The sequence below is a fragment of the Orycteropus afer genome, unplaced genomic scaffold, assembly GCF_000298275.1.
Source record: "Orycteropus afer afer isolate SDZICR_OR568_19922 unplaced genomic scaffold, OryAfe1.0 scaffold00113, whole genome shotgun sequence".
NCBI lineage: Eukaryota > Metazoa > Chordata > Mammalia > Tubulidentata > Orycteropodidae > Orycteropus > Orycteropus afer.
In genome coordinates, this window is record NW_006921700.1 from 1619710 (window position 1) to 1646142 (window position 26433).

Genomic DNA, 26433 nt, shown 5'->3' on the forward strand with positions numbered 1-26433 from the left:
TGGCAGTCTGGTTCCATAAAGATTTATAGTCTTGGAAATCCTCTGGGGCAGTTCTACTCTGTCCTATAGGTTTGCTATGAGTCAGAATTGATTTGATGTCAGTGACTTTGGTTTGATTTCACAAATACAGTTCAGTGCTATGGTGGCTTGATACTGAGACGCTGGGTGTAGTTCCTGGTCAAGGAGCTTGCCTTTCTTGCTACTCAGGGTACATGCTGCCTCTTTAACCCTTTCATGATCTATGGGACATATATTGCCCACCAACATTTTCAGCCTCTCAGATTGCTGGGGAAGCTGCTACCCCAGTGGTAATACATGTTGCCACCTGTCGGGGACCTATGTAACTGTGTGAATCTGAAGAAACAGGCCTCACTTCACATTCCTACCACCAGAGTCCACTTAGGACATATGTGTCCCACATAATTGTATCAAAATTCATATTACCTCAAAAAGAGTTTGTTTCCCTTGATTTCAGCATGCCTTCCATTACTGAAGCCACATGGTATCAACAAAAAACTCAAAGCAGAAAATAATTTGGTCATGAAAGGGTTAATAGCTTGCTGCAGTACAGACACTGAAACACTGAAGGCTAGTTTTGCTTTTTGATTTTCTTCATAAAAGCAAAAATCTTCTTTGAGTTTCTTTTGTTTAGCGAAAACAGATACCAACACAGGTCTTTTATGAAAGCAAAGTGGTGAAAAGTGAATTTTTGAAAAGGGAGGGATGCCTGTACCTCAGTTTGCACTAACCACACATCATGTGCCCAGTAGTCACATGTGCCCAGTGGCTACGGTAGTGGACAGTGCACATTGGAAACTTCGTTAAGCAAGATTTCAAAGGGATACGATGTTGCTGTGTGCCATCAAGTCAATCCAACTCACAGCAACCTTATAAGACGGAGCCGAACTTCCCCATAGGGTTTCCAAGGCTGTAACCTTTACAGCAGCAGACTGTCTCATCTTTCTGCCGTGATGCAGCTGGTGGGTTCAAATCACCAACCCTTCAGTTGGCAGCCAGTGCTTAACCATTGTGCCACCAGGGCTCCTGGGATGAAATATAAGGAAGTCAATTCTGATGAGAAAAGAATTACATAGAGACAGACCTCATTAAAGTAATGGTTGAGAAAGGAATGACTGTTCATCATACTCATCCGTCATGCCTGTCCCACATAGGGCTTGCAGGGCGAGTTTCCTTGGGTAGATGTCTGTCTTCTCTAAGCAAGTGCAGAGGTCAGAGACAGGCAGATAGTAACGACAGGGAGGACTTGCCAAAGGGGCAATGAGGTTATCCCTGAGAGGGGCTACGTGTTCAATAAACATTTCAGAAAGTAGGCTGGAGAGATGGGACGGCTAGAGAATCATACATTGAAGGACACACAGTAAGAGATGCAAGAAGCTTTTCTCTAGGTGGCAAGAGGTGGTGAGAACGTACTCAATGGCCGTATGCAGAGTTTTCAACAGAGCCAAGCACTCACTGTGGCTTGAAGCTTTTGGTTCTGCATTCTAGGAGAAGGCAGGTTCTTTGCAGTCAAAGGTACATCGCTGGGCAGAAGCTGGCCCTTGGGGTTAACTAGTGTGGTCACAGGCGTGTGTGTCAAATGTAAGTGTCAAGACTGCTCCCAGAATCTACTGAACAACAGGGAGCTCTGCCTGCAATTTCTTGGATAAGGCAGCAGAAATGAAGCAGAACAAGACAGGGGAAGAACCAGGGTTTTTTAAACACTCCCTGTATTCACTGGGATGCCTTCAGCCTCGAGTGAAAGAAAACTTACAGCTGAAGACTGTGCTTTAACCGTAAAGATATTGTTTCCTCAACAAAAAGTCTGCATGTAGACAGCATAGGCCTGGCTCAAGGGGTTTTGGTAGTGCAACAGTTCAGCACTGGGCTGCTAACCAAAACGTTGGGGATTCGAACCCACCAGCAGTTCTGCTCGAGAAAGACCTGCTGATCTGCCTCCATCAAGATTATAGCCAAGAAAACCCTATGGGACACTTCTACTCTGGCACATGGGGTTGCCATGAATCAGAACAGCCCAACAGCATTCAACAACAACAATAACAACAGGGCAGGTTCAGGAGCTTAATGATGTCATCATGGACTCAGGCTCTTACGTTCCCTCTTTCTCGCCTCTCTCAGTCTGTTTGGCCTTCTGCCCTTTGGCCTGTTGCCTCATGATCATAAAATGACTGTGGCAGTTCCAGGATTGTATCCACAGTCAAGCAGAAGCAGAAGGTAAAAAGGTTTTTTCTTTATGAGTTCCTTTTAATCTGAGTGCAAGCACTTTCTTACAAGCCTCCCAGGAAACATCGTTTTATATCTCATTGGCCAAAACGGGGCATAGGGTTGAGGATTGTTTCCAGGAAGTCTGGGAAAGCAAGTTTTTCAGCCTCTACGGAGGGAGCTAGACCAGGGAGAAGGGAGTTGGACTGGCTTTTGGGCAGCTAACTGGAGTGAATGCCCCAAGCCCCAAGATAAGGCATGAGGCTGTAGAAGAAAGAACACAAGATTATGAGCCAGGAGCCACCAGCTTGCTGTACGACCTTGTATCAGCCATCTAGACTCTCTGAAGCTGCGACCTGATCTCTAGAGTGAGATGATGGTAATAAAAACACTCCATGATTTTATTAACACTCCTTGAGGGCTTTGAGTGAACTGTCCAGTAGTGATGAAATTAATTTAATGAGATCCATTTGATACCAACAGCTGTGGCTCTTCTCCTTCCTATGGTCAGGGGACATTTGTTGGCTGGATACATGCTCACACATTTTGATGAAAGTTTAATTACACCAATGGCCTGTTGTCCTTGGTCTCTGGATGTTCCAGGCATTGAAAAGACCTTATGTATCTGCTAAGCCAAAGGGACTTCCTTTGTCCTTGGCTGATCTCTGCCATGCCCAAGTAGGGTCAGTCCTAGGTAGGAGTGTGGAGGAGATAATGCCGGCCTCCCAAGGTCCCCCTCACATCTCCCTTCTCACCTGGGCTTCAATACTCTTTCATTATCTGCCAGGTTGGAAGCACCCATAGTTGGGGTGACCCAGCTCTGGCCAAGACGTGGGCTTAGTAAGTATTTCCCAGAGTTCTTCTCCTTATAGAGCTACTGACCTCCTGCCTCTCCTCAAGGTATGGCTCTCAGAGAGCCACTGTGATGAGCTAACTCATGCTGAAGTTTCAGTGGTTGCTGAGGCTCCCCCACACCTAGGTCAGATATGGATGTTCAACAAGGGCTCCTGCAAACTAGGTAGGCCAACGAAGGCAGCTGAGAGCGCCAGCCTCTGCTCAGTTGCAGATAACAGAGTCCACTATTCTAAGGTCACAGGGTATCTGGGAAACCAGGACAGGAGGTGCAGTCAGTCCTACTTAGGATTGAACCCAGGGAGAAATCTGACCAACTCCAGGGCAGTTCCTTTCTTTCTCTCTGGCTCTATTTGTTAGCAGCTCTAGAAGACAGAGGATGAAATAATTGTTGAGGATGAGGTTGTGTTGTTATCTATAAACTTGTGCCATTCATATGGTCCTACTTTCCCACAGCTGAGCTGCAGGCTCCACGTTTGTCAACCAAGCCTGAGCCAGCAGGACTGGGTGGCATAGGTGAGCTGACGTGTCTAGTCTGGTCCCACTGTTGGGAACTTGAGCCTGGGATCAATGTAGAGATGGCATCTGCAAGGTGTGGGTCTGGCAGGTATTTGGGGTGGTTAGCTCCCCCCAGATCTCATAATGTTAGCACCTTTTGTGACTGAAGGGAAGGACCTGCTGTGATAGAAGGTTGGAGTTGCTCCCAGATATGGTTTGAAATCCACAATGTGGACACCAGGCTTGACCCAGATAATTTTGGAGTCACTTTGATTACTAATCTGTGTGGATTCCTCTTCTCCTCCAACCTCAAGCCTGCAAAACAACTGGCCTTCAGTGGTGCATGGAGAAGCCATTCAGGTTCTGATGAATTTAACTGCTGTCAAAGACTGAATCAGATAATACATAAATGAATGAGCATTGCTTTGTTCCAATAAAACTTTATTTGGCCTGTCCAGATCAAGTTTAATATCATTTAATAGATTTTTCTTTTCAAAACATGAGTAGTAATAACAATCCTCTGTAACAATAATTATATATGAACTCCTGGTCCAGGTCAGCAGCTTGATCCTTTACCAAAAAAGTAAAGCCGCCCTATGAGGATAAAATGGCACATGAAGAGCGGTGTACATTTCCTTTTCATTAAAAAAACTCAAACACTTCATATTTACATATTTCCCATTTAAAAATTGGTCATTGTGATTAATTCTGGTTTTTAAATATAAGTTTCTAACGTGTTACAGGTTTCAGTGTACAAATTGTAGTTAGCTGATTAGATTTAAGGTGCAATAAGGTGAGGGTGAACACAGCCCAAGACTAATACCTGGGAATCCTCTACTTATAGACTGGCTAGCCTCCCTGTGGGTATCTTTGGGGGCCCTAGGGCAGGGTGTGTGAGAAGAGCTGAACACCAGTAGTGGAAAAGGCAGAGTGCTCCAGGGAACTGGACTGGGGGGCTGTTGGTGGCCCCCTATGCTTCCATAGAGGGCCTACTGTGTCCACACACTGCCACCCTACGCTCTAGGTGTGATGGACCTCTGGGTCTGCATGCTGCAAACACATCCCGTCCTAAACTATGAGGGGCATGGCTGCATGGAGGCCCTACCTTTGTCCTGGGGTCCCCACGCTGGTGCCTGACCTTGAGGGCTCTCACTGTGGCACTCTGCCTTTCATCCCCTCCTACCTTTCTTGATTCCTTGCTCCCAAGGTCATTAGCTCTCCAGCACACTTCTTTGGGGCCTGCTGTTTGCCAGGCAGATGCTTAAATGGATGGGCTCAATGGATGCTCAAACCAAGGGACAATATTCACGAAGCATGGCAGGTTTTAGTGAACCCTTCTATGGTAACATGCTTCCTGTGCAGAGGGAACCTCATTGCTGTCATCCAAATGAGCAATTTGTGCTGAGAACAGTAGGTCCCGAGGTAGGCTTGGAGAGGAGCTGTGTGTATGTGGGTGGGTGGGTGGGAGACCTTCAGTGGTGGTGGTGGTGGTGGGAGGGCTGGGAGGATTCTTGGAATTACTGTCTTCAAACTCACCTGTGATGACAACCACTCAGGAACTAGGGCTGTCTCTTGGTGTCTGCATGCGTGTCAGGAAAGTGCATAGGGCGTGCTGGGGAGGTGTGTGCACAGGCTGGGGAGCTACTGGTATTTACCTGGAGACCCCAAACTGGTCTGGTCTGAAAGCAAGACTTCTGACCACATAGGGGTGGGGGGTGGGGCACACGGCAGATACAGGGGTGTGGCAGGCGAGAACATCTCAGTATTAGAAAAGCCAGAAAAAAATTTGCTTGGTGAAGGGAGTTATCAACTGGCTGAGCTTCCAGTTTCTGAATACAAGAAACATTACTGTGAATAAAAGGCTGTTGAATGGGTCGGATTGGCAATGGGCAGGGAAGAAACATCTTGGAGCAGGTTCTCTGACTGGAAAGCCAGGAGGATCTGGCAGAGGAAGGCATTTCCTAGGAGACAGACATCAGCCTGGGGGGCAGGTGACTGGGGTTCCAGGCTCCTCCTGACACTGACTAGGTCTATGACCTAAAAGCAACTCGTTTTGCTTCTTGGGGCCTAACTGTCCTGCCTACTCAGGCCAGGTGGATTTGAAGCTATGTCTGCAAGATTCCTCTGCTCCCAGCCACCCAGGTAGCCTGCAGACAGCTGAGACATGATTCTTCCCTGTACATGGCCACTTAAAAACTGTACAGCCCCCCCCTTGCGTTGGGAAGTCCCCAAGAAATGCTCCTGCTCCAACCTGCTCCCAAGAGGTTAAAGGCTAGTTATTAAGGCAGTTTAGGGAATGAACATTCCTCTCGCTCCTAGGATCCTTCACGTGTTCTGCTAACCCCAAGGCAGCAGAGAGGGGCAGGAAGAGTGGTGAAGGTGCCTGCTGCGGTCAGGCCCAGCGTCCTGAGGGGAGGGGGCCCCCCGCCCCTCATGGCTGCGAGGACTGTCCCGGGGCCTTGAGCGCCCCCTCGAGTCTCACCACCTTTCTTTGGAGAAGGCCTCAGTCTGCACAAGGTCGCCAGGGTGTTCAGAGATGCATGCGCCGTTGAGATCACCCAGCTTGTTGTCCGGCAAGTCCTCGGGTTTGGTGCAGAGCTTGAGCGCGCGGGAGATGAACACGTCCAGGTCGAATTGGGGGCTGGCACCGCCGTCGCCGGGGGCCGGGTGGCTGGGGGGTGAGGCGGCCAGGCTGCGCTGGGGGCCGTCGGGGGGCGGGCTGGCGCGCTCGAGGCCGCCCTGCGTGCTCTTGACCCACTGGGCGATCTCCAGGAAGAGGCTGGTCGGCTCCTCCTCGCGAGCGACCGCGTCTGCTGCCACTGCGGCGGTGGGGGGCGCGCCGGCCGCCTGCTTCCAGTGGGACAGGTCCAGGATGAGCTTGGGCTCCGAGTAGTGGTGCGGCTTGTTGTCGCGCCACAGCAGCTTGTCTAGGTAAGACGGCGAGCCCACCTTGTAGTCGCAGGAGCGCCCGTAGTCCATCTCGAAGGCGCGCTCCATGGACGAGTGCGACTGCTCTAGGAAGCGCTCGGAGCTGCTCTGCGAGTCCTTGCGCGGGTCCACCTGCACGTCCTCCGCCAGCGGCGCTGAGCCTGCGCGTGGGTCACGCTGAACCTCGCTCGCGTCCTGGCACCTGTCGGGGCGCCACTCCAGGTCGGATGACAGGCTCACAGGGTACCTGCCAGGGGACAAACGCGGTGATTGAATGCCCAGCACGGGGCACGGGGTGTCTTCGCAGAGGGAGCCAAACCCCCTAAACTCAGGTTTTACACCCACAGGGCCACTTTCCATTCCTTGTTGTCCCTCCCCTCAAAGTGGAGGGTGTTGGGATAAGGTAACTGTAGGCTTTGCAGGCTCAGGCAGGGGGCTCCTTGTTTGGCTTGGCCCTAAAAGATGGTTAGGTTTCTTTTGTATCATTCAGCCAGGAGCTTGGTAAGGGTAACAGCACCAGAGCAATCTCTGGATTGGGGAGGGGGGCGCTTCACGATGAATAGATGTGGAAGTAGCCCATCAGCAGAAATGCCTTCCTCCCTCTTGTATGGGTGCCTCAGTCAGGCACCTTTCAAATCTGTGGCGCCTGGAGTGTCACTCCACCTCAGAATGTCATCCTTGCCTCCTTTGGTGCAGCCAGGCCCAAGCGTCCCTTTCTGCCCACCCCCCTCCCCTTGCTAGGCCTCTAGATGTCTACAGCTTAAGTAAGGACGTCTGGCCTTACTGGGTTAGTAAAAACTGTTCAGTGGCGTCCCCCTTCACCGGGTGCTCAGGGCACATGCCATCCCTGCCATATCTTAGATATGCCTCTACTTCAGCACTCTACAAATGTTTATGGAGCACCTACTATGTGCCAGGCACTGCTGCAGGCATTGCCCACATAGGAGTTAACACGACAGGCACTTGTTCTAGTAGCTCCACTATGCAGTGCTCCTCCACCGCGGAGGTGCACAGAAATCACCTGGGAATCTTGTGAAAATGCAGATTCTGATCCAGTAGCTCCAAGGTGGGGCCTAGGAGTGTACGTTTAATCAACTCCCAGGTGATGCTCATGCTGCTGGTCCAGTTTGCTTCTCAGCCCTGGCCGCCAATTAGCAACACATGGGGAATAAAAGGTAAAATGCCATGCCTGCCCACACCCCCGATTTGGATTCTGTTGGTCTAGGGTGGGCCCTGCATCAGCCTGTTTTTAAACCTTCTAGATGATTCTAAGGAATAGCCCAGGCTGAGACCCCTTGCCCTAATGGATCTGGCTGGATGCCCCCCCCACAGCATCCTGCAGAGATGCAAAGCAGGTGGGTCCCATGGGTCCATTACAGACAGCCTCCAGAGAGGCCAAAGGTCCTTGGGATTTGGGGTCCCCTGTTGTCTGCTCTGTACCCATGGAGATTGGGGTCAGCTCTTGTGTGCCACTGAGTTGATTCCAACTCATAGTAACTCTATAGAATAGAGCAGAACTGCCCTATAGGGTTTCCAAGGCTGCAACCTTTATGGAAGCAGACTGCCACATCTTCCTCCCACAGAGCAGCTGGTGGCTTCAAACTGCCGACCTTAGGGTTAGCAACCCACTATGCCAACAGAGCTCCTCATACCAGGACTCCTAGCCAGAAGCAAATGAAGGGCAGATAGGCTGTCATCTGGGGCAGGTGCTCCATGCAGAGAGGCAGGGAGCCCAGGGGGGCAGCAGCCAGCAGCCAGCAGCCAGCAGCCAGCTGATCCCTGAAAAGGAGGCCTAGTGCTTATACAGGAAAAACCATCCAACCAAGGACAGGACAGCTTGAGTGTGAATTGGCAGACATGTCAGCAGCAGTCCCCTGGGTGTGGGCTGAGAGGCATGGAAGGCCCCATATACCGACTATTTCCAACTGAAGACTTTAGAGCAAGAATCACTACTGGAGGTGAACATGGCTCCTCCCTTGAGTGTCCTCAAAACTGCAGAGATTGCTAGGAGGAAGAACCCATGAAGACCCTAACCCTTGGCTGCTCCATGCCAATGCCATACATCAGTTATCTGAAGTCTTCATACCAACCCTGTGGAGTTCATGTTATTGCTCTTGCTTTATGGATGAGGAAACTGGGTTCCAACAGGTTAAGTTGTATGCCCAAAGCAGCAGGACCTGTAGGAAGGGGTTTGTCATCCCTGAAGCTCTTGTCTCCTCCCTCATACAGGTGTGACAGGAAAGGTCAGGAGCACAGGTAATCAGGTCAGAGTGGATGGGTGGTGGCCGAAGAAACTGCTGCAGATTTTCCTGGCACCAACCCTGTGCTATAGCCGTGATCCATAGGAGGGACCTCATGGAGCCCATGCTTTGTGCCCCCTGATACTGTGGAACGGAGTGGGGGCACCGTAGGGACCACAGTCAGGTAGGCCTCATATGGGGTGGCAGAAGGCAGAGTCTTCATGAATCTCTATTTACTGCCAGCTGGTGAGAACAATCATCAACAATGACAACAAACCAGCAGACCTGTCCCAAAATAGCAGTGCTTCCCTGGCCCTCCCCTCATGCCTCCTTAACTGAAAGTCATCATCTTCATGTGACTGAAAAGAAGAAACTGCTCATCTGTCACTTACGTAACGAGCTGTCACTTCCCACGGCAGTGGGACTCCCACTTGGGCCCCCTCAGCATCCTAGCTGCTGAGCCTCGGCTGCTATTTCTAAACTGGGCAGCTACCAGCACTGCCTCCCAGGGTAGCAGATGGGGTGCCCCAGAATTTAGCTGCCAGATCTAAGAACGTCAGAGCAGGAAGGAACTGAAGAGATCAGTATGTGCCTAGGCAGAGATCGTAAAAAATGTGTCTTCTCCCCAATTTGGATTCGTTGGCAATGGCTTCCGGAAACACTGAGTTGAGAAAGATTCTAAGGCTGAGCCCAGTTTGAGAGGAAAGAGTCCTGTAATTGATTAGCAGAGTCTGGGTGCAGATGGAGGAGGGCCAGAATGACCTGTGTTACACAGTGCAATCTCTCAACCTCTCTGAGCTTTAGCTTCTTCATCTATAAACTGGCAATCACAATAACAGAACCTGTCTTACTAAGGAGCTCTGGTAGCACGGTGCCTAAGGCTTTGACTGCTAACCAGAAGGCTGGTGCTTCAAATCCAACAGCCACTCCATGGAAGGAAGATGGGACACTCTACTTCCGTAAAGATTTACCACCTCAGAAACCCAGTGGAGGTTTTTATGAGTTGGAATCGACTCCAGGACAGTGAAGTTTTGTTTTGGTTTGGTTTTTGTCTTAATAGCACTGTCTACCCATGCCATCAAGTCCCACTCCACCATTGGGTTTCCAAGGCTGTAAATCTTTATGGAAGTAGATTGCCTCATCTTCCTCTTGCAGAGCAGCTGGTGGGTTTGAACCACTGACCTTCTGGTTAGCAGCCCAATGCCTTACCCACTGTGCCACCAGAGCTCCTTGCAGCCCTGTCAGGAGGTACAAATGATGTGCTCCTGTAAAGTGTAATGGTAAGTTTCGTGTTTTTCTCTTGCCTTGCATTGGTGCCATTTACTTTTCAAGGGCAAATTACCCAGCCTGGTAGAAGTGAACTTCTTCAGCGGGGATCTTTACATCTCTATACAGTTGTTGTTAGTTGCTGTGGGGTCCATTCCAGCTCACGGTGACCCTCATGTGTTAACAGAGCAGAACTGCTCCATAGGGTTTTCCTGGCTGTCATCTTAATGGAAGGCGGCCTGGTGGAGCAATGGTTAAGTGGTTGGCTGTTAACTCAAAAGTTGGTGGTTTGAACCCACCAGCAGCAGCTCCATGGGAGAAAAAACCAATGAATTTCTCTTCCTGTAAAGATTATAGCCAGGAAACCCGATGGCGCAGTTCTGCTCTGTCCTATAGGGTCGTTAGGAACCAGAATTGACTTGATGGCACAGAACAACGACAATAATCTTAATGGGCAGATAACCAGGCCCTGTGCGGTACTGTGGGGGGCAGGGCAGCTCAAACTGACAATCTGGACCATCATCTAGGGACTTTTATGGGAGCTCTGGTGGCGTAGGGCCTAAGGCACTTGACTGCTAACCAGGAGGTTGGCGGTTCAAACCCACTAGCCACTCCTCGGAAGGAAGGTTGGGCAATCTACTTCCATAGAGATACCTCCTCAGAAACCCAAGGAAGGGTCGCTATGAGTCGGATCTGACTCCATGGCACATAACAACACAACACAACAGGGACTTTTATAAGGAGCCCTAGTGTCACAGTGGTTAAGAACTTAGCTCCTAAGCAAAAGGTCAGTGATTTGAACCCACCAGCTGCTCCATGGGAGAAAGGTGAGGCAGTCTGCTTCTGTAAATGTTTACATCCTTGAAAATCCTATGGGGCAGTTCCCTGTCCTATAGGGTTGTTATGAATTGGAATTGACTTGACAGCAATGGGTTTTTGAAAATTTTATTTCTTAGGGACCTCTGTACATGGCAGTGAGTTTAGTTTCTTTGTATACACAGTAGAAGAGCCCTGGTGGTACAGTGGTTAAAGCCTCGGCTGCTAACTGAGAGGTTGGTTGTTCAAACTCACAGGAGAAATATGTCAGTCTGCTTTTCTTGGAAACTCTATGGGGCAGTTTTACTCTGTCCTATAGGGTCGCTATGAGTCAGAATCAACTTGATGGCAGAGAGTTTAGTTTTAGGTTACACATAGTAGGTGCTCATTAACTGTTTGCCAAATGTTGTATTTAGCCTTGTGTTCAGTATACTCAGGAGGGGAGGGAAGCTGGTGGTGGCTGTGTTGCACAGAAGAAGGCCTCCAGCCCACATGTGTGAGACACAGCTGGGGACTCTTGGGGTTTGGCCATTTAGTCTGGGGACTAGAGAGAAAAAGGCAAGAAGCTAAGTGGAGAAAGTGCCCAATGGGCTATACAACTTGGGAGGCAGAAGGAAAGGTCACGGAGAACCAGAGGCAAAACAGGCCGTGGGCTGTAGACACCAGGGCTGGGACCCCACAACCTCACCTGTCCCAGGTGGAGAGTTGGCTCTGGTTGGCAGCCACCAGGAGGATGTCGTCGATCTCATCCTCGATGCGGAAGGGGTGTTGTGAGGTGGGCTCATCCTCGGGGCAGGAATAGGGGCTCATATAGGGGTGCTGCAGCCCCATCTCAGCTGTTAAGCGGTCCATAGGGTTAAAGGTCAGAATCTTCTCCAGAAAGTCAATGGCTGCGGGAAGCAGAGTAGGACACACAGGTCATTCGTGTTGCCCCTGCCAAGCTGAGAATGAGACTCCTCAGCATGGTGACACTCCTGGTGTCTGTAGTTTTCTGTTTGCAAAACAGTTTTTTACCGAAGACACGTGGAAATGATTAGTCCAAGGGACTGGTACACCATACAATCCTCAGTCTATATGACCATGAGACCAGAAAAACTAGATAGTACCCAACTAACACTGTCATCCACTTGGAGAGGAATCGGTGCACAATGTTCTCCCACTCTATCCTGGATAGAGTGGGAGAACATTGTGGAACTAAACTCAAAATCATAAAAAAAGACCAGGTTTGCTGGTCTGATAGAGCCTGGTGAGACCCTTAACACTATGGCCCCTAGTTACCCTTCAGGTCTGGAACTGAACTCATTCCTGTGGCTTCCAGCCAAACAGCAGACAGGCATATGGGGTGAACATTTACATCAGGTAGATACAATCCATGGAGCGATCAATGGTGAGACAACAGAAGGGCAGTGTTTGCAAAGGGAGACAGCTGGAGGGTGGGGCGGTGGGAGTGATTGGGAGGGAAGGACACAGGGAAGAGGTAACTACAGGGATAAAGTGGGGAGAGAGCTGTTATACTGTGGGAAACTACTGTCAGTGTCATGAAACAAAATGTGTACGAACTGCTGTATGGAAAATGAATTTGTTCTGTAAGGTTTCACCCAAATCACAATACAAATTAAAAAACAAACAAACAAACAGGTTTTTAGCCATTTTCTTTCTGATGATTCTCACCAGAAGCCCGTGATAAAGACAGAGTGGATAATGCTTTTTCCACTTCATAGGTCGATAAACAGAAGCCTACAGGGGTAAAGTGACTTGCTCAGAGTCCCACCATGGGTGAGAGGAGGTCTAAGGCTACAACTGTGACTTAGGTTGGGTTTGCTAGAGACAGAACCAGAACAGGGATTTGGTGATAGGTAATTTATAGGCAGGTGATGCCAGGAAGCATGGCTGGGAGTGGGGAAGAACCTAATACTGGTGACCAAAGAGCAGATGGGCAACTGGTGCTCTGTCCCACCAGGGCCCTCCAGGAGGCAGTGTAGGGCACACCTTGGGGGTGCCACTTGAAGGGTGAGGAAGCTAGGGTACTCACTCCCATTTGTCAAGGGTTGACAGCTGCCAGGGTTGAGCACACTCCTGAGGAAGTCCTCAGGGTCTAAGAGTCACAGATGCCCGCCCTGAAAAGCCTTAGGGATGGGGTCTTGCTGCCTAGACTCCTGGGGCAAATCCAGTGCTCTTTGTGCTATGGATCACTCATGGAGGCCTGAAAGCACAGTGTTGATGTTCAAAGTGCTTTATAATCAGGCAGAACCTAGTCTTGAAGCTCCCCTGCTGTGTAACCCTTCAGTGGCTAGATCAATGGGTGTCTGGCCAGCTAGGATCTGGGGAAGGGAAGGAGCACTGGGGAGCCTTGTGCTGGGGCTACGGGCCAACCAGCATGAAAGTATTTCAAGATTTCATCAGCCAATAGGTTGTTATGGGTGTGTGCTGGCTGAACAGCAGCTTGGCACACAGGTGTCTGTGCCCATTTCCTCTGAGCAGGGGTAGGGGTGCCCACCTGCCCTGTGAGCTCTGCCCTGGGTTATCTCATGGCAAGGTCTAGCCTGGAGGCTTGTATTACTTCTCAGCACGGGAGTCTCTGGAGGCCCCTCTGAAATCAGGACTTGGCTAATCATGTTACAGCCCACATGGAAAGGGAGAAATTGAGCTGGGCTCAGGCCCAGGCTGCTCTTCCCACCCCCTCCTCAGGCTCCTGGTGGGCCTCAGCTGGCACCACTAATCTTCCCCTCCCACCAGCCCTGGGTATCTTTGCAGAAGAATTCATCAATGATTTAAGAAATCGATGGACTCAGAAGGTCACTGGCCTCCCAGGAGAACACAGTGCTGCTCGTAACCCTAGACCAAAAGATTAGTTACACAGCAGTAAACTCTGGCATTGCTAGGGTGTTTCAGGATCCTGGGTTAAGGATGAAAGGAGATCAGTTTCACAGTTCCTGAGATTTGGAAGAACTGGCTACTCCAGTGCAGGGCTCCACACCTGGGCACCTTTTCCCTCGGTGGGCTCAGGCCCCTCGCCTGACGCCTTTATTACACTCTCTTGGCCTGACGCCTTTATTACACTCTCTTGGCCTCACCCATTGCTAATGAATGAGGGAGTTAATGCTCCACACACTGGCAGCATAATTAACCTACTGGCTGCTGAAATCTTGCAATGTTTTCATGCTGGCTGGCCACTGGCCACTGCACAAGGCTCCCAAGTATTCCTTATCCCACTGATATTTCATCAATGCCTCATTATCCTAAGGCCAGAGGCCAGTTGGAGTCACTGTTCAAGGACAGATAATTGTGATTGAAGTTAGTGCATTGAGAGGGAAAAGCCAGCCTGGCTTCAGGGGACATCTGTCCAGTGACAGGATTGAGTCCAAATTCATTATCTGAGTAGCCAAAGCCCTGCAGCCCCTCGACTCTCCTCACCTCTCCAGCTTCACTTCCTATAATCCGGCTGTGATTTGGCCTGCTGATGGGAGCCCTCACCAGCTGTCACAGCTTACCTGAGCCCCACCTGTGCCAGGCCAGGTTCTCTTCCCCTCCCTGAATACCAGGAGCTCCCTCTCACCCCTTAGGCCATGTCCCTTACTATCCCTATTCGTCTTTGATGATAGTCCCTTTCTTCCCAGCTAGACCACACTGTCTCTTGCAACGAACGAACACAACTGCTGTTGAGTCAGATCTGACTTCTAACGACCCCTCCTTATGTTTCTGAGGCAGTATCACTATGGAAGTAGATTGCCCAACTGTCCTTCTGAGGAGTGGCTGGTGGGTTTGAACCACCAGCCTTCTGGTTAGCAGTCAAATGCTTTAGGCACTATGCCATCAGAGCTCCTGACTATCTCTTAGGTCTCTGAATTTCCAGCCCTAGAGCTGTATAGTTCTTTGCTCCCAGGGAGTTCATAGATGGGGCTGGTGTTGGGGATGACAGTGAGGTTTATGGGGCAACTCAACTGTGCCAGGGACTTTCACAACTTCTACTTTACTTAATCCTCACAACCACCCTATGTGATGTTTGTTATTAAACTCATTTTAAAGTTAAGAAAACTGAGATTCAGAGTTTAGTAACTTGCTCAAGGCAACACAGCTAGCCACTCATAGAACCAAGACTTGAACTTGGGTGTGTGCCTCTCCCACTGGTAAAGCTCTTGTTCTTTGTACCATACCATGTCCTCTAAGGGAAAAAAAAAAGTAAGGGAAGATGGAAGAAGAGAGAAAGAGGAGAAGGAAAGGAAAGCAAAGAGAGGCAGTAGGACAGGGAGGACCACAAATGATGGCCTCGAGGGTTGTCTAGTGATCAAACTCCAGAGCGGACGTACCTATAGCAAAGGCCCCATGCCAGGGAACCATGCTTTTCTTTCTGGAAGGAGACTGCCTGCCCCCAGCCCCCAAAGTGATGGACCTCCCAGCCTCAGGTACCTTCGCTGTTCACTTCGGGCAGCAGCTTGCGCAGTGGCCTCTTCACCTCCCAGGTGCTGCTGACGAAGGAAGGCATCACCCTGAGCAGCTCGTCCTTGTCCTCCTCCCGGATCACAGGGATGGTCTCCAGGATGAGCTGCATCTGCTCTAGCTCGTGAGCCCCTGGGGAGGCAAGCACAGATGGTCACAGGTGCTGTCCACTGGCTGGGTGGGCAGGTATTAGGGCACAGTGGCCTGGGTGCCAGGGGCCCAGGGTTAGGGTCTTCACTCTGCCACTACCTTGCTGTGTGACTGTGGGCAAGTGGCTTGCTGTCTGTAGGGCCTGACTTCATCAAATGTAGAAAGAAGGAGTGGAGTTGAATCTGGTAGTCTCTGAGCCCTGTCCACTGCCCTAACATTTGTGACTCTGATATAAATGGAGTCAACCAGAGTTAAAGCCCAAGGCTTTCCCAGGGTGTGTTTCCATACGTCTCTATGCATATCCTTTACCAGGCCAGGGCAGGAAATAATTTTAAGGCTAGAAATAAGCCTTATCCTTTAGTTTCCAATAAAGAGACTTCCATCCAGAAAACTCTGTAGAGAAAAACCATCAGGAGGAACAAGTTTGGTTGAGATGCGTCTTGGTCAGCTGAGCTGACAATATAGCAAAGACAGTGTCACTGTGCTTCTTGGGATGGAGGTAGGAGGACACTCTATGTCAGGCCTAGGGGAGAAGGGTGGCGGAACAGGATGAGTCAAGCATGCACACATGCATTCCCTCACTCATTTATTCATTCAACAAATATCTATTTACTGGGCACCTTCTCTACGCTGGACATCGTGCTAGATGTTAGGAAGGAATAAGACAGAGTTCTTATCTTTGAGAAGCTCAAGTCTTTATGTGTCTTAGGAACTCGTCTCATTCTATCTTTCACCCCCAGGCAACCGTGGACCACTGTCTCAAAGCTTTAGCAATGCTGCTGGTGGTCAGGTCCACCTCCTTGCTGTCTGACCTCTGACCTCTAAGCCATTCTGACTTCCATTTTCTCTTCTTGCTTGAGTAGCTTTTCTACTTCCTCAACCAATCCTCTCCTTTCTCATGCAACCTCCCAGCCCCCCCCCCAAGTGCCCACGACCCTCCCCTTACCACAGACTTGCATGGCATTCTAGTCTTCCTAAAGTTAGTGGCCTAGGGAGAGGGCCCCATTCACTGCATCTTCCATGTCCCTCCCACCCCCACAATGCCATATGTGGCACCAAACATATGTGGGTGCCATGAACACTGACTGAACTGCTACCTGTAGAATCAGGCTCTACTTTGAAGATGTCACCTTTGCCTTTCTGTACAGTGGGCTCAGAGAGGATCAGTTCAGGGACTCTGGGAGCCCTCTGCGGGGTACCCTCTACAAAGGAACACTTCAGATCCCTCACCAAGAAGCAGTGGGATCAGTGGGCAGTCCTGCTGCAGACAGATGCACTCCTCTATGACACACAGACCCATGACCATGGCCTTGTGCTCTGCATGGCTTCTTCAGTCACCAGGGAGAGTCTGCACAGAAAGAGCCTCCCTCACTTGTCTGCTTTTGCCAGGGTGATGGAGGTGAGGAAACCCTCAGGCCAGGATATTAGGCAAGTTAGCCAGGGCAGCCACAAAGCCCAGAGTGACAGTGGGACAACATGTGTGTGTGTGGGGAGGCCATGATGTTGGCACCAGAGCCCTCAGTGTGGGGAGTAATGAGGACATTGGTGGGTGTTGGCACAAGGAAGATGAGGTGGGGACAAGGAGAGGCCATCTGGCTGGCATGTGTCACAGAGAAGGGCTGGTTTGTAAAAATAGCAAAGTAGCAATGGTGGGTGAGGAGGATGTGGGCTTGCAGCAAAGTCAGCCTGAGGTGGAGGGGGCTGAGGTAGAGAGTGCCTAAGAACAGCATGGAGGGTGTGGCAGTTAAGGTTGTTGTCAACTTGGCTGGGCCTGGTTGAGTGGCTGGGCAGCTGGATGTAGTTATTCCCCATGGTGAGACTGGCAATCAGTTCCACAGTGGGATCTACTGGAGCGGCTGAGTAGCTGATTTAGGGATGTGGTCTGCTTCCAGTATATAAGAAGCAGCTTTAAGGAAGGTCTCTAGCTTTTTGGCATGCTTGAACTCTGCATGTACCCAAGTCATTGTTCAGCAGCCTACCATGTCCTGCTGTTCTTGGGACTTTCAATGGACTTGAATTAGTGGCCTGCCATATTGTTTGGTAACAGTGGGACTGTGCCTTTTTACTTGTCAACCTTGGGTTTGTCAGCCCCTACAGCCACCAGCTGCCTGAGTGAGGGAAAGCCTTTAGCTGGGCTGGGAGCAGGAGGCAGAGCTGAAGCCCAAAGTTGAGGGGCTTTCACCCAGCCCCTAGAGCCTGGCACTTTGAACTCAGACTTAAAGTTTCCAAACTGTAAGAGAATAAACTCCTGTTTGTTCAAGCCATCCCATTTGTGGTATATTACTGTCAGAGTGACACTAACTCACTGCTGTTGTGTTGGTCCCGACTCAGATCAACCCCTCCTTGGGTAGCTTGCCCAATCTTCCTTTTGAGGAGTGGCTGGTGGGTTTGAACTGCTAGCCTTCTGGTTAGCAGTCAGATGCCTTAGGCACTATGCCACCACAGCTCCTAACTAGGTAACCAAAACAGAGGGTGAGGATGGGACTGAGGGAGGACTGAGAGGCATGGGTGCAGAAGAAGTAGAACCACTAGGGGTGAGAAGCCACTGAGAATGACTGGCCAGAGGACTAGGAGGAGTGTACAAGCCCAAGGAGGAGGGACTGTTGAGAAGGAGGGGCCAATCATCACTGACCAGTGCTACAGAATGAGGGCCAGAAAGAGCCTTTCGTACTCGAGTGGACTAAGAACACGGGGTTTGGGTGGGTAGCTTCAATGGGATGGAAGTGAACTGCAGAGGAATAAGAATAGAATGAGAGGAGCAGAGAGAGTAGGTACAGCTTTCTCATTCCAACAAGCACACACACACACACACACACACACAGAGAGAATGAGTAGAGAAGATGAGTATGAAGTACAGTGGGGGCACAAATGAGGTGATCTGTACCCTGGGGAATTGTGGAAGGCATCACCAAGGACAGGACACAAGATGGGTTTTGAAGGATCAGCAGGCGTTTTCTAAGCAGAGAAGGGACCTTTTGCCAAGGTGAAGAAAAACTGATGATTTATTAGGAGAGCAGTGAGTGACAGTGTGGTGACAGGGAACACAGCAGGTGGAAGAGAGAGGATTGTGCCCCCTGGCCCCCCCCAAAAAATATGTGTCAACCTAGCTAGGCCATGGTTCTCACTTTTATGCAGTTATCCTCCATTTTGTGATCTGATGTGTTGTAAATTCTCACCTCTATGATGTCAGTGAGGCAGGATGTAATCTACAGGATTAGGTTGTATCTTGAGTCAGTCTCTTGAGATATAAAAGGAATTGAACAACCGAACAGAGAGTGGAGGGACCTATTACCATGAAGAAAGAAAAGCTGAGACTATAGTGTGTGTTTTGGATCTGGGGTCCCTGAGCTGGAACCTCCTTAGAACCAGGAGACAAAGAGAGATAAAGCCTTCCTCGAGAGTCGGCACTGTGAATTCGGACTTCTAGCCTCCTGAACTGTGAGAGAATAAATTTCCATTTGTCAAAGCCATCCACTAGTGGTATTTCTGTTACAGCAGCATGAAAAAACCAAGACAGGGCTGAAAATGTAGGGTGAGTGTCTTTGGTGTTCAATCGCAAGGTGTTTTGATACAAGTAGCTATTTGATTTAAAAAGTTCTGTGATGCTCAAAAGGCAATTTTTATCCTCTCCAGTATTTTGCCTGAAATTATAAGAAGGTGTAGCAAAGTGGTGCCATAAAAGCCACATAGGTCATTTCAAAGAGTCAAAGAGCAAGGTTAGCATGTTTTGTGATTAGCATGGCTTTTGCACTCAGTTCTCCCTTTTCATAAACTGACACCAGAAGAGAAGGAAGGAACTCACCAGCAAAGAGCATTCTCCCTGTGAGCATCTCAGCCAGGATACAGCCGGCGGCCCACATGTCAATGGCTTTGGTGTAGTTGTTAGGGGAGAGGAGCAGGCGGGGCGAGCGATACCACTTGGTCACCAACCCTTCTGACAGATAACCCTGAAAGACAAAATACCCCATTTCTAATGATCCATCATTTGCAGATACCGTCTTCTATGGATGGACCATGTGAGGAAATGTCTACAAGTCTACAAGGTAAGGAACACCAAGGAACGCCTAGGGCCACTGATGAGGAGGGACCTTCCCTAGAGCTGATGTCCTGATTTGGACTCACAGCTTCCAAAACTGTGAGACAGTATATTTCTCTTCTTTAAAGTCATGCACTTTGTGGCATTTTGTTGTGGAAGTCCTAAAGGACTAAGAATTCTTTCTCTCTCTCCCTCCCACACTTCTTCTAGCTTCCCTTCACATGGAAACAGGGCCCTTTTCACCCTCTTTCCTTTCCTGCTGATTTTTTTTTTTTTAATTTAATTTTATTGTGTTTTGGGTGAAAGTTTACAGAGCAAATTCATCTTTCATACAGTGGTTCACATATACTTTGTCTCATGACACTGACTGCAATCTCCCACAATGTAACAGCTCTCCTCCCACTTCCTCCCCATAGCCACCTCCTCCCTGTGTCCTTCCCTCCCATGCACTCCTGCTCCCCACCCCCGCTGTCTCCCTGTGCATACACAGCCCTTCTATTCTCCCATGATTGATCTTTCCAAGGAGTGCATCTACCTAATGTAAATGTTCAGCTCATATGCCTGTCTTTTGTTCAGCTGGAAGCCATACCTTTCCTGTTGATCTTGAAGGAGGCTTAGTGAACAGAGGTTTGGTTATAGGAACTGGGCCTAGATGGTGGGGCACAGGTTTTGGTAGGGGAATCTTATTAGTCCTGGGGTTCTCCTCTATAGAATGAGATCCAGGATACAGATATAACTTGATATAACTATGTATATAATATAAATCTGCACTCATCTAGTAAGAAGATGGAGACATAGAAGACATGTTCAAGTTCTTTACCGCCAACAAGGGTAATGACGAAAAGTTTCATCTACTCGTGGCCAAATCTCAGAAATAGCTGTAAATTTGAAACCAAGAATTCTGTATTTCCAGTTGCTTTGGTGATGCTCATTAGAGTTAATGCCACTATGAAGCCAGACATGAAGCCCCTGCTGAGAATGGATAAGGCAATCTTCACCACAGATGTAAGTAAACAGCATGCAGAGGCAGCCCTGAATGGCAGAGCCCAATCAGCCCTTTTTGATCCAGAAAATTATGGGAGTTTGACATCAGATCTTTCGGGAGAATGGATGTTTCAGCTGATTTCAGCCACCACTCAATGATTTATGGTCTGAGATGGAATCCCTCATTCCAACACATAGTGATGACATAGGTGTTAAAAAAATGTATCCAAGAAATCAAGACACTGTTTTCTACATAGTTCTGAAAGCTGGCCCAACAGTGAAACCTGAGACACACCTACTTGGAATACCTGGAATGGACTCTCTGAACTGAGAAAATAGATCCATGTGGGGTCAAGGTGAGACAATTAAGTAGTAGACCGAGTGTAAGATTTGGGGATGATCGGGTCATTCCTGCTGTGTAGTTCCCGGTTGAGCATCCAAATTTTCCTTCTTCTTGATGTAAAAAATATCACCAAACTAATGACAACAAAAACAAAACCAACAAACACTTTAGGAAGCCTAAGTACCAAGGAATTTTTTGATAATTAATCTGAAATCTCTTCATTTGTTGAGCAAAGATTTATTAAGTGTCTAAAACCTTCTGAGAGCCTTGAATTCTGACAGTATTTTTCTCCCCTCCATGGTATATAGTCTTCAGAGTGGGGCCTCAAACTGGCACCAAGGTGGAAGGATGAAGAAGAGGAAAACACTCCTGAGCTGAAAATGACTACAGCACACCCAGTTCCCCAGCTGGGACCTCAAAGCTCCAACCCAAATAAACACCTATAATGTTTTAAGTAGGTCCTTTTTTCTCTCACCTCAGGCTGTTGCATGTGCACACTCCAGAGATAGAGCTCCTCATCCACTGCCATACCTGGCGACCTCACCCCCAAGCTTCCTCTGGGATGCTTCGAACTTCTGGGATGGGGTTAGACGCCTTCTTAGAGCTCCATGGCCCCTGTTGCTTTACTTCTCTATGTTGTTGTTGTTGTTATGTGCCATCGAGTCAGCCCCGACTCATAGTGACCCCTCCTTGGGTTTCTGAGGCAGTATCACTACGAAAGTAGGATTGCCCAACCTTCCTTCCAAGGAGCGGCTCATGGGTTTGAACCGCCAGCCGTCTGGTTAGCAGGCAAGTGTCTTAGCCACTAAGCTGCCAGAGCTCCCTTACTTCTCTATAGCAGCCCACAACTGTCTCCATCCTTTCGATAAACTTAGCCCCTCATTAGCAGCTGAATCTTGTTCCACAACTATTTCCTCCTTTGTCCTGTAAGAAGTGCAGCCAGAATACTCCTTGGAAGCAAGAATGACCAGACTTTGTCTCACCTACTTTGGTCATATTGTCAGAAGGGACCATTTGCTAGAGAAGGATGTCATGCTTGGTAAAGTGGAGGGTCAGTGAAAAAGGGGAAGGCCCTCAATGAGATGGATTGGCACAGTGGCTGCAACAGTGGGCTCAGGTGTAACAAGGATCGTGAGGCTGGTGCAGGACTGGGCACTGTTCTGTTCTGTTGTGCATAGGGTCGTTATGAGTTGGAGCCGACTTGACCGCATCTAACAACAATAACATCAAGGCTGACTGCTAGGAAGAGTTCAGTAAACACTGGTGAATACATAAATAAAAGGATGAATTAATAAGATACATCTCAAATAGTCTGAACCCCTTCAAAATCAGGCATCTTCTGCAGGGACCAGTGACACTCTTCTTTGACATCCTTGACTTGATGGCAATTCCAATTCCCACTTTCAGAAGTGGGAGAGCAATTTATGTACCAAGAGGTATTGGCCAATATAATTTTTATAGTTTACTTTTTATAAAGTCAGGTTTATCATAGTATAACTGACATGCAGGAAAATTCACCCTTTTAAATGTACAGTTCTAAGAGCTTTGATGAATCTACAGAATTGTGTTAACACCATCATAGTCAAGATATATAACAGTTCCATTACCTCAAAACAACTCCCTCATGCCCCTTTGAATCCAAGCCCACTCTGGCCCCCTAGCAACTTCCGATCTGTTTCTGCCTCTCTAGTTTTGCCTTTTTTAGGATGTCATATAAATGGAATCACTGTATGCAGCCTTCCCTCACTTAGCAAAACACATCTGAGACTCATCCAGCGTGTAGTTGGTTAAGAGTTTCATACAGAGACAAGCCAAACTGGCTGCAGAAGTTCACTGCCAGGTGGGTTGGGCAGAAATAAAGACTGGTCTGAATTTCTTTTCCAGGCAGAGGGTGAGACTGTCAGGAAAAGCCTGAAGTAGAGAGAACCCAAAAGAAAGGTGATGTAGGGGGAGCTTTATTTGATATGTACATGGACAGTCTATTATGAAATGCAATCTCCTGTAATTAATGCCTATTTATCTGCAGAGTCTAGGGCTGGAGAGGGGCTCAGGGGGACTTTCTTCTGAAATAACTACCCAAAAATAACAAAAAGATGTCCTGCCCCAGGCCAGAATTATTATGGTCACAATAAGATAGCAGTTAAGAAGGTTGTCCTGGTTCTTCATTACATTTAAACAATAACCAAGGACCTGCTACATTTCTGTTAACCACTAGCTGCTTCCCTATGGAGTGCAGTTCTATTCTGCATGTATGGGGCTGCTGTGAGTCTGAACTGACTCAAAGACAGCCAACAACAATAAGCTGCTTTCCTATGGTTACCTGTCCCTCAAGCTGTTTTGGAAACTTAAAGGCGATTTAGTGAGCCCTGGTTAAGTGCTCAACTGCTAACTGAAAGGTCAGCAATTCTCATGGACTAAATTTGACCCCCCCCCCCAATATGTGTTAACTTGGCTGGGTCATGATTCTCAGTGGTTTGGCAGTTATGTAAGGATGTAATCATCCCCCATGATGTGATCTGATCTGATCAGATCACAGCCCTGACCCAATGTAAGGGGAGTTTCCCTGGGGTGTGGCCTGCATCACCTTTTATCTTACAAGAGATAAAAGGAGAGAGAAGTGACTTGACTTGACTACCACCAAGAAAGAAGAGCCAGGAGTGGAGTGCATCTTTTGAACCTAGGGTCCCCATGCTGAGAACCTCCTAGACCCAGGGAAAGACTGATGCCAAGACACATGGCGATCTCCAAGGGATGCTGGGCCCACAGATGTTGAAAGGAGAAAAGGATTTCCCCTCAGATCCGACAGAGAGAGAAAGCCTTCCCCTAGACCTGGTGCCCTGAATTTGAACTTCTAACCTCTTACACTGTTCATTAAAGTCTTCCACTTGTGGTATTGCTAGACCCATCCGTGCCACTATGGGAGAGAAGACCTGGCAGTCTGCTCCCATAAAGATCCCAAAAACCAAACTCACTGCCATCGAGTCGGTTCCGACTCACAGCAACCCCCTTTGGGTTTCTGAGGTGGTAAATCTTTACAGAAGTAGGTTGCCCAGTCTTCCTCCCATGGAGTGGCTGGTGGGTTTAAACCATCTGCCTTGGAAACCCAAGGAGGGGTCACTATGATTCGAGTCCGAGTAGATGGCACATAACCACCACCACCACCACCACCACCACCACCACCACCTTCTGGTTAGCAGTCAAATGCCTTACGCACTATGCCACCAAGCTCCTTCCTGTAAAGATTACAACCTAAGAAACTCTACAGGGGTAGTTCTACTCTGTCCTGCAGGATTGCGATGAGTCAGAATAGAGTTCGACAGCATACAACGACAACCATAATAACAAAGGGGATTTACTGAATTCAGAATTCAGAAGCCACATGTGGTAGTTAAGTGTCAACTTGGCTGGGCCTAGTTTTGTGTGGCTGGGCAGCTGAATGTAGTATTCCCCATGATGAGACTGGTAATCAACTCCACGGTGGAATCTACTGGAGCAGCTGAGTAGCTGCCTTATGGATGTGCTCTGCTTCCAGTATAGAAGAAGACACTTAGAGAAAAGTCTCTGAGCTTCTTAGCATGCTTGGATCCTGCATTTAGCTGAATCTTCATTCAGCAGCCTGCCATGTTGCCTGCCAATCTTGGGTCTGTTTCTGGACTTGAACTAGTGGCCTGCCATGGTGGTAGATAATCTTGGAACTGTGCCATTTTACTTGTTGACCTTGATTTGTCAGCCTCAGCAGCCAGCAGCTGCCTGAGTTAAGAGAAGCCCCCAGCTCCAGTGGGCTGGGAACAAGATGCAGAGCTGAAGCCCAAGGTGGAGGGGCCTTCATCCAGCCCCTAGAGCTGGCACTTTGAATTCAGACTCCTAGTCTCTAAACTGTAAGAGAATAAATCTCTGTATGTTTTAAAGTCATCACTTGTGGTACTTCTGTTACAGCAGTACTAGGGAACCAAAACACCACAGGACATAGAAGAATTTGGGAAGTTGTAGTGTCATCTTCTGCCAAGCCCTGGAACAGAAAATGAGCCCTGGGGAGAGAGATAGAGACCTCAAGAAGGCCCATTCCTGGGTCTGTAGGGCAGAGGCAGGGAGTCAAGGGGTCCTACCCTCAGTTGAAATGAGCCCTGGGTATCCAAGTAGAAGATGTTCTGGGACCCATACATGATACTGGCGAAGTGAGTTCAAGAGAGAAGTTTTAGTTGAGTGGGTAGGGTGAAAGTTAGAATTTTCTAGAATAAAAAAATTTTTTTTAAAGAATACCCAGGAATGAAGATTCAATTTTATGAGAAAGGCACATAAATCACTAGGCATATTGACTCACAAGAAATCTCCAAATGGCCTTTCTGCTTGAGTCTGCAGGATGAGAACAGTTTCAGCTCCATTTGAATGTAGAGAGGGACATGTACTTGACATATATCAGACATGGTTTCCCTGGGGAGGGCTCACCCATCTCTAGGCTGACAGAGGTGGAGGCTCATACCCTGGGTGCAGACGTGGTGCCCCAGTGGGGACTGTCTGCATGCAGGTGTCACAGGCTAGCAGGGCCAGGCTCTGTATGCACAGGTGGAAGATCACCCCTCTGCAGACTGTGAAGCTCGCACTCCCGAAATTTTTGGTGACCACTGATCAGCACACAAGAGGCAGGACTGGAGTAATTCCTTTCCAGTTGTCCCCTCCCTTCTGCCATCTTGGTGCTCTTGGCACAGAAGGTGGCTCTGGAGGGGCCGCTGGGAGGCAGATGGACACATTTCCTTCCCAATTCTCTTTGCAGGACCTTCTTCAACTATTGTTCCAATGGTTGGTTCCAACCAGGCCATTCTGCTGCCCATTTATCATGTAGAGCCAATGGGAGGCTTTGATTTTGAAGGATCAAAGGTATTAGGGAAATGATCTAACAGCAGCTGCCCTGTGAAAAGGATAATTAGGGGCTGCCAACTGATCCAGGGGGAAGGTATAATTAAGGTCTGCATTATTTTTGCAGAAGGAGCAAGCCATCCCAGCTGCCTGCCAGGGAATTCACAACAGCCTCCATCAGACTTGTGTTGGGGGGGCCACACCACCTTTGCTCTGGGGCCACATCTCCCTGCATGCCCCCTCTATTCCACCCCCATACCCCCTGCTTTCAGTCTGATCATTTGTGTCTGGGAGTAGGAAGGCTGGGGCAGGGGCATGATTCAATAAACCACTTACACTACCCTTTAATGATAATGTGTTTACTCATCCTCACAGGGTGTGGTGAATATAAGTAGGGATAGTATCCTTCCAAGAATAAAACCCCAGTCAACTGTAGTTTCATTCCATGTGGTATGTGTGCTGGTGGGTAGGGGGAGGCCTGTTGTCCCTCACACTGAAGTGATGGTTAGGGCTGCCCCTGCTCCGAGGCCAGGTGGTGGGGCTCTGACAGCCTCATTTTCCCAGCCTGAAGTTTCCAGCGTGTGTCTAGGGAGCCCAGAATGAATCAGTGTCTGTGTGGAGGATACAAAGATGATTAAGATCATCCCTGTCTTCAAGGAGCATGTAATGTGGTTAGGGAGAGGAAATGTTCCAAACAGGAAGATGATTGTCAGGACCAGGAAATGATCATGGTCAACATTTACATAGGACTTACTGTGCCAAGAGGAGCCCTGCTGGTGCAGTGGTTTAGAGCTCCGCTGCTAATGGAA

At 48.9% G+C, this 26433-nt stretch overlaps 1 protein-coding gene across 1 annotated transcript in view; it reads right to left on the bottom strand.

Annotated features, from left to right (window-relative positions):
• Positions 1-6048: 6048 nt before the first annotated feature.
• Positions 6049-26433, bottom strand: part of MAPK4 (mitogen-activated protein kinase 4) — a 61671-nt gene continuing 41286 nt past the window's right edge. Inside the window, exons 2-5 of the mRNA XM_042781385.1 lie at positions 19210-19354; positions 15228-15389; positions 11509-11710; positions 6049-6745 (exon numbers count right to left, since the gene is read on the bottom strand). Coding sequence (XP_042637319.1) covers positions 6049-6745; positions 11509-11710; positions 15228-15389; positions 19210-19354 — 1206 coding nt within the window. The remainder of the gene's footprint in view (positions 6746-11508; positions 11711-15227; positions 15390-19209; positions 19355-26433) is intronic.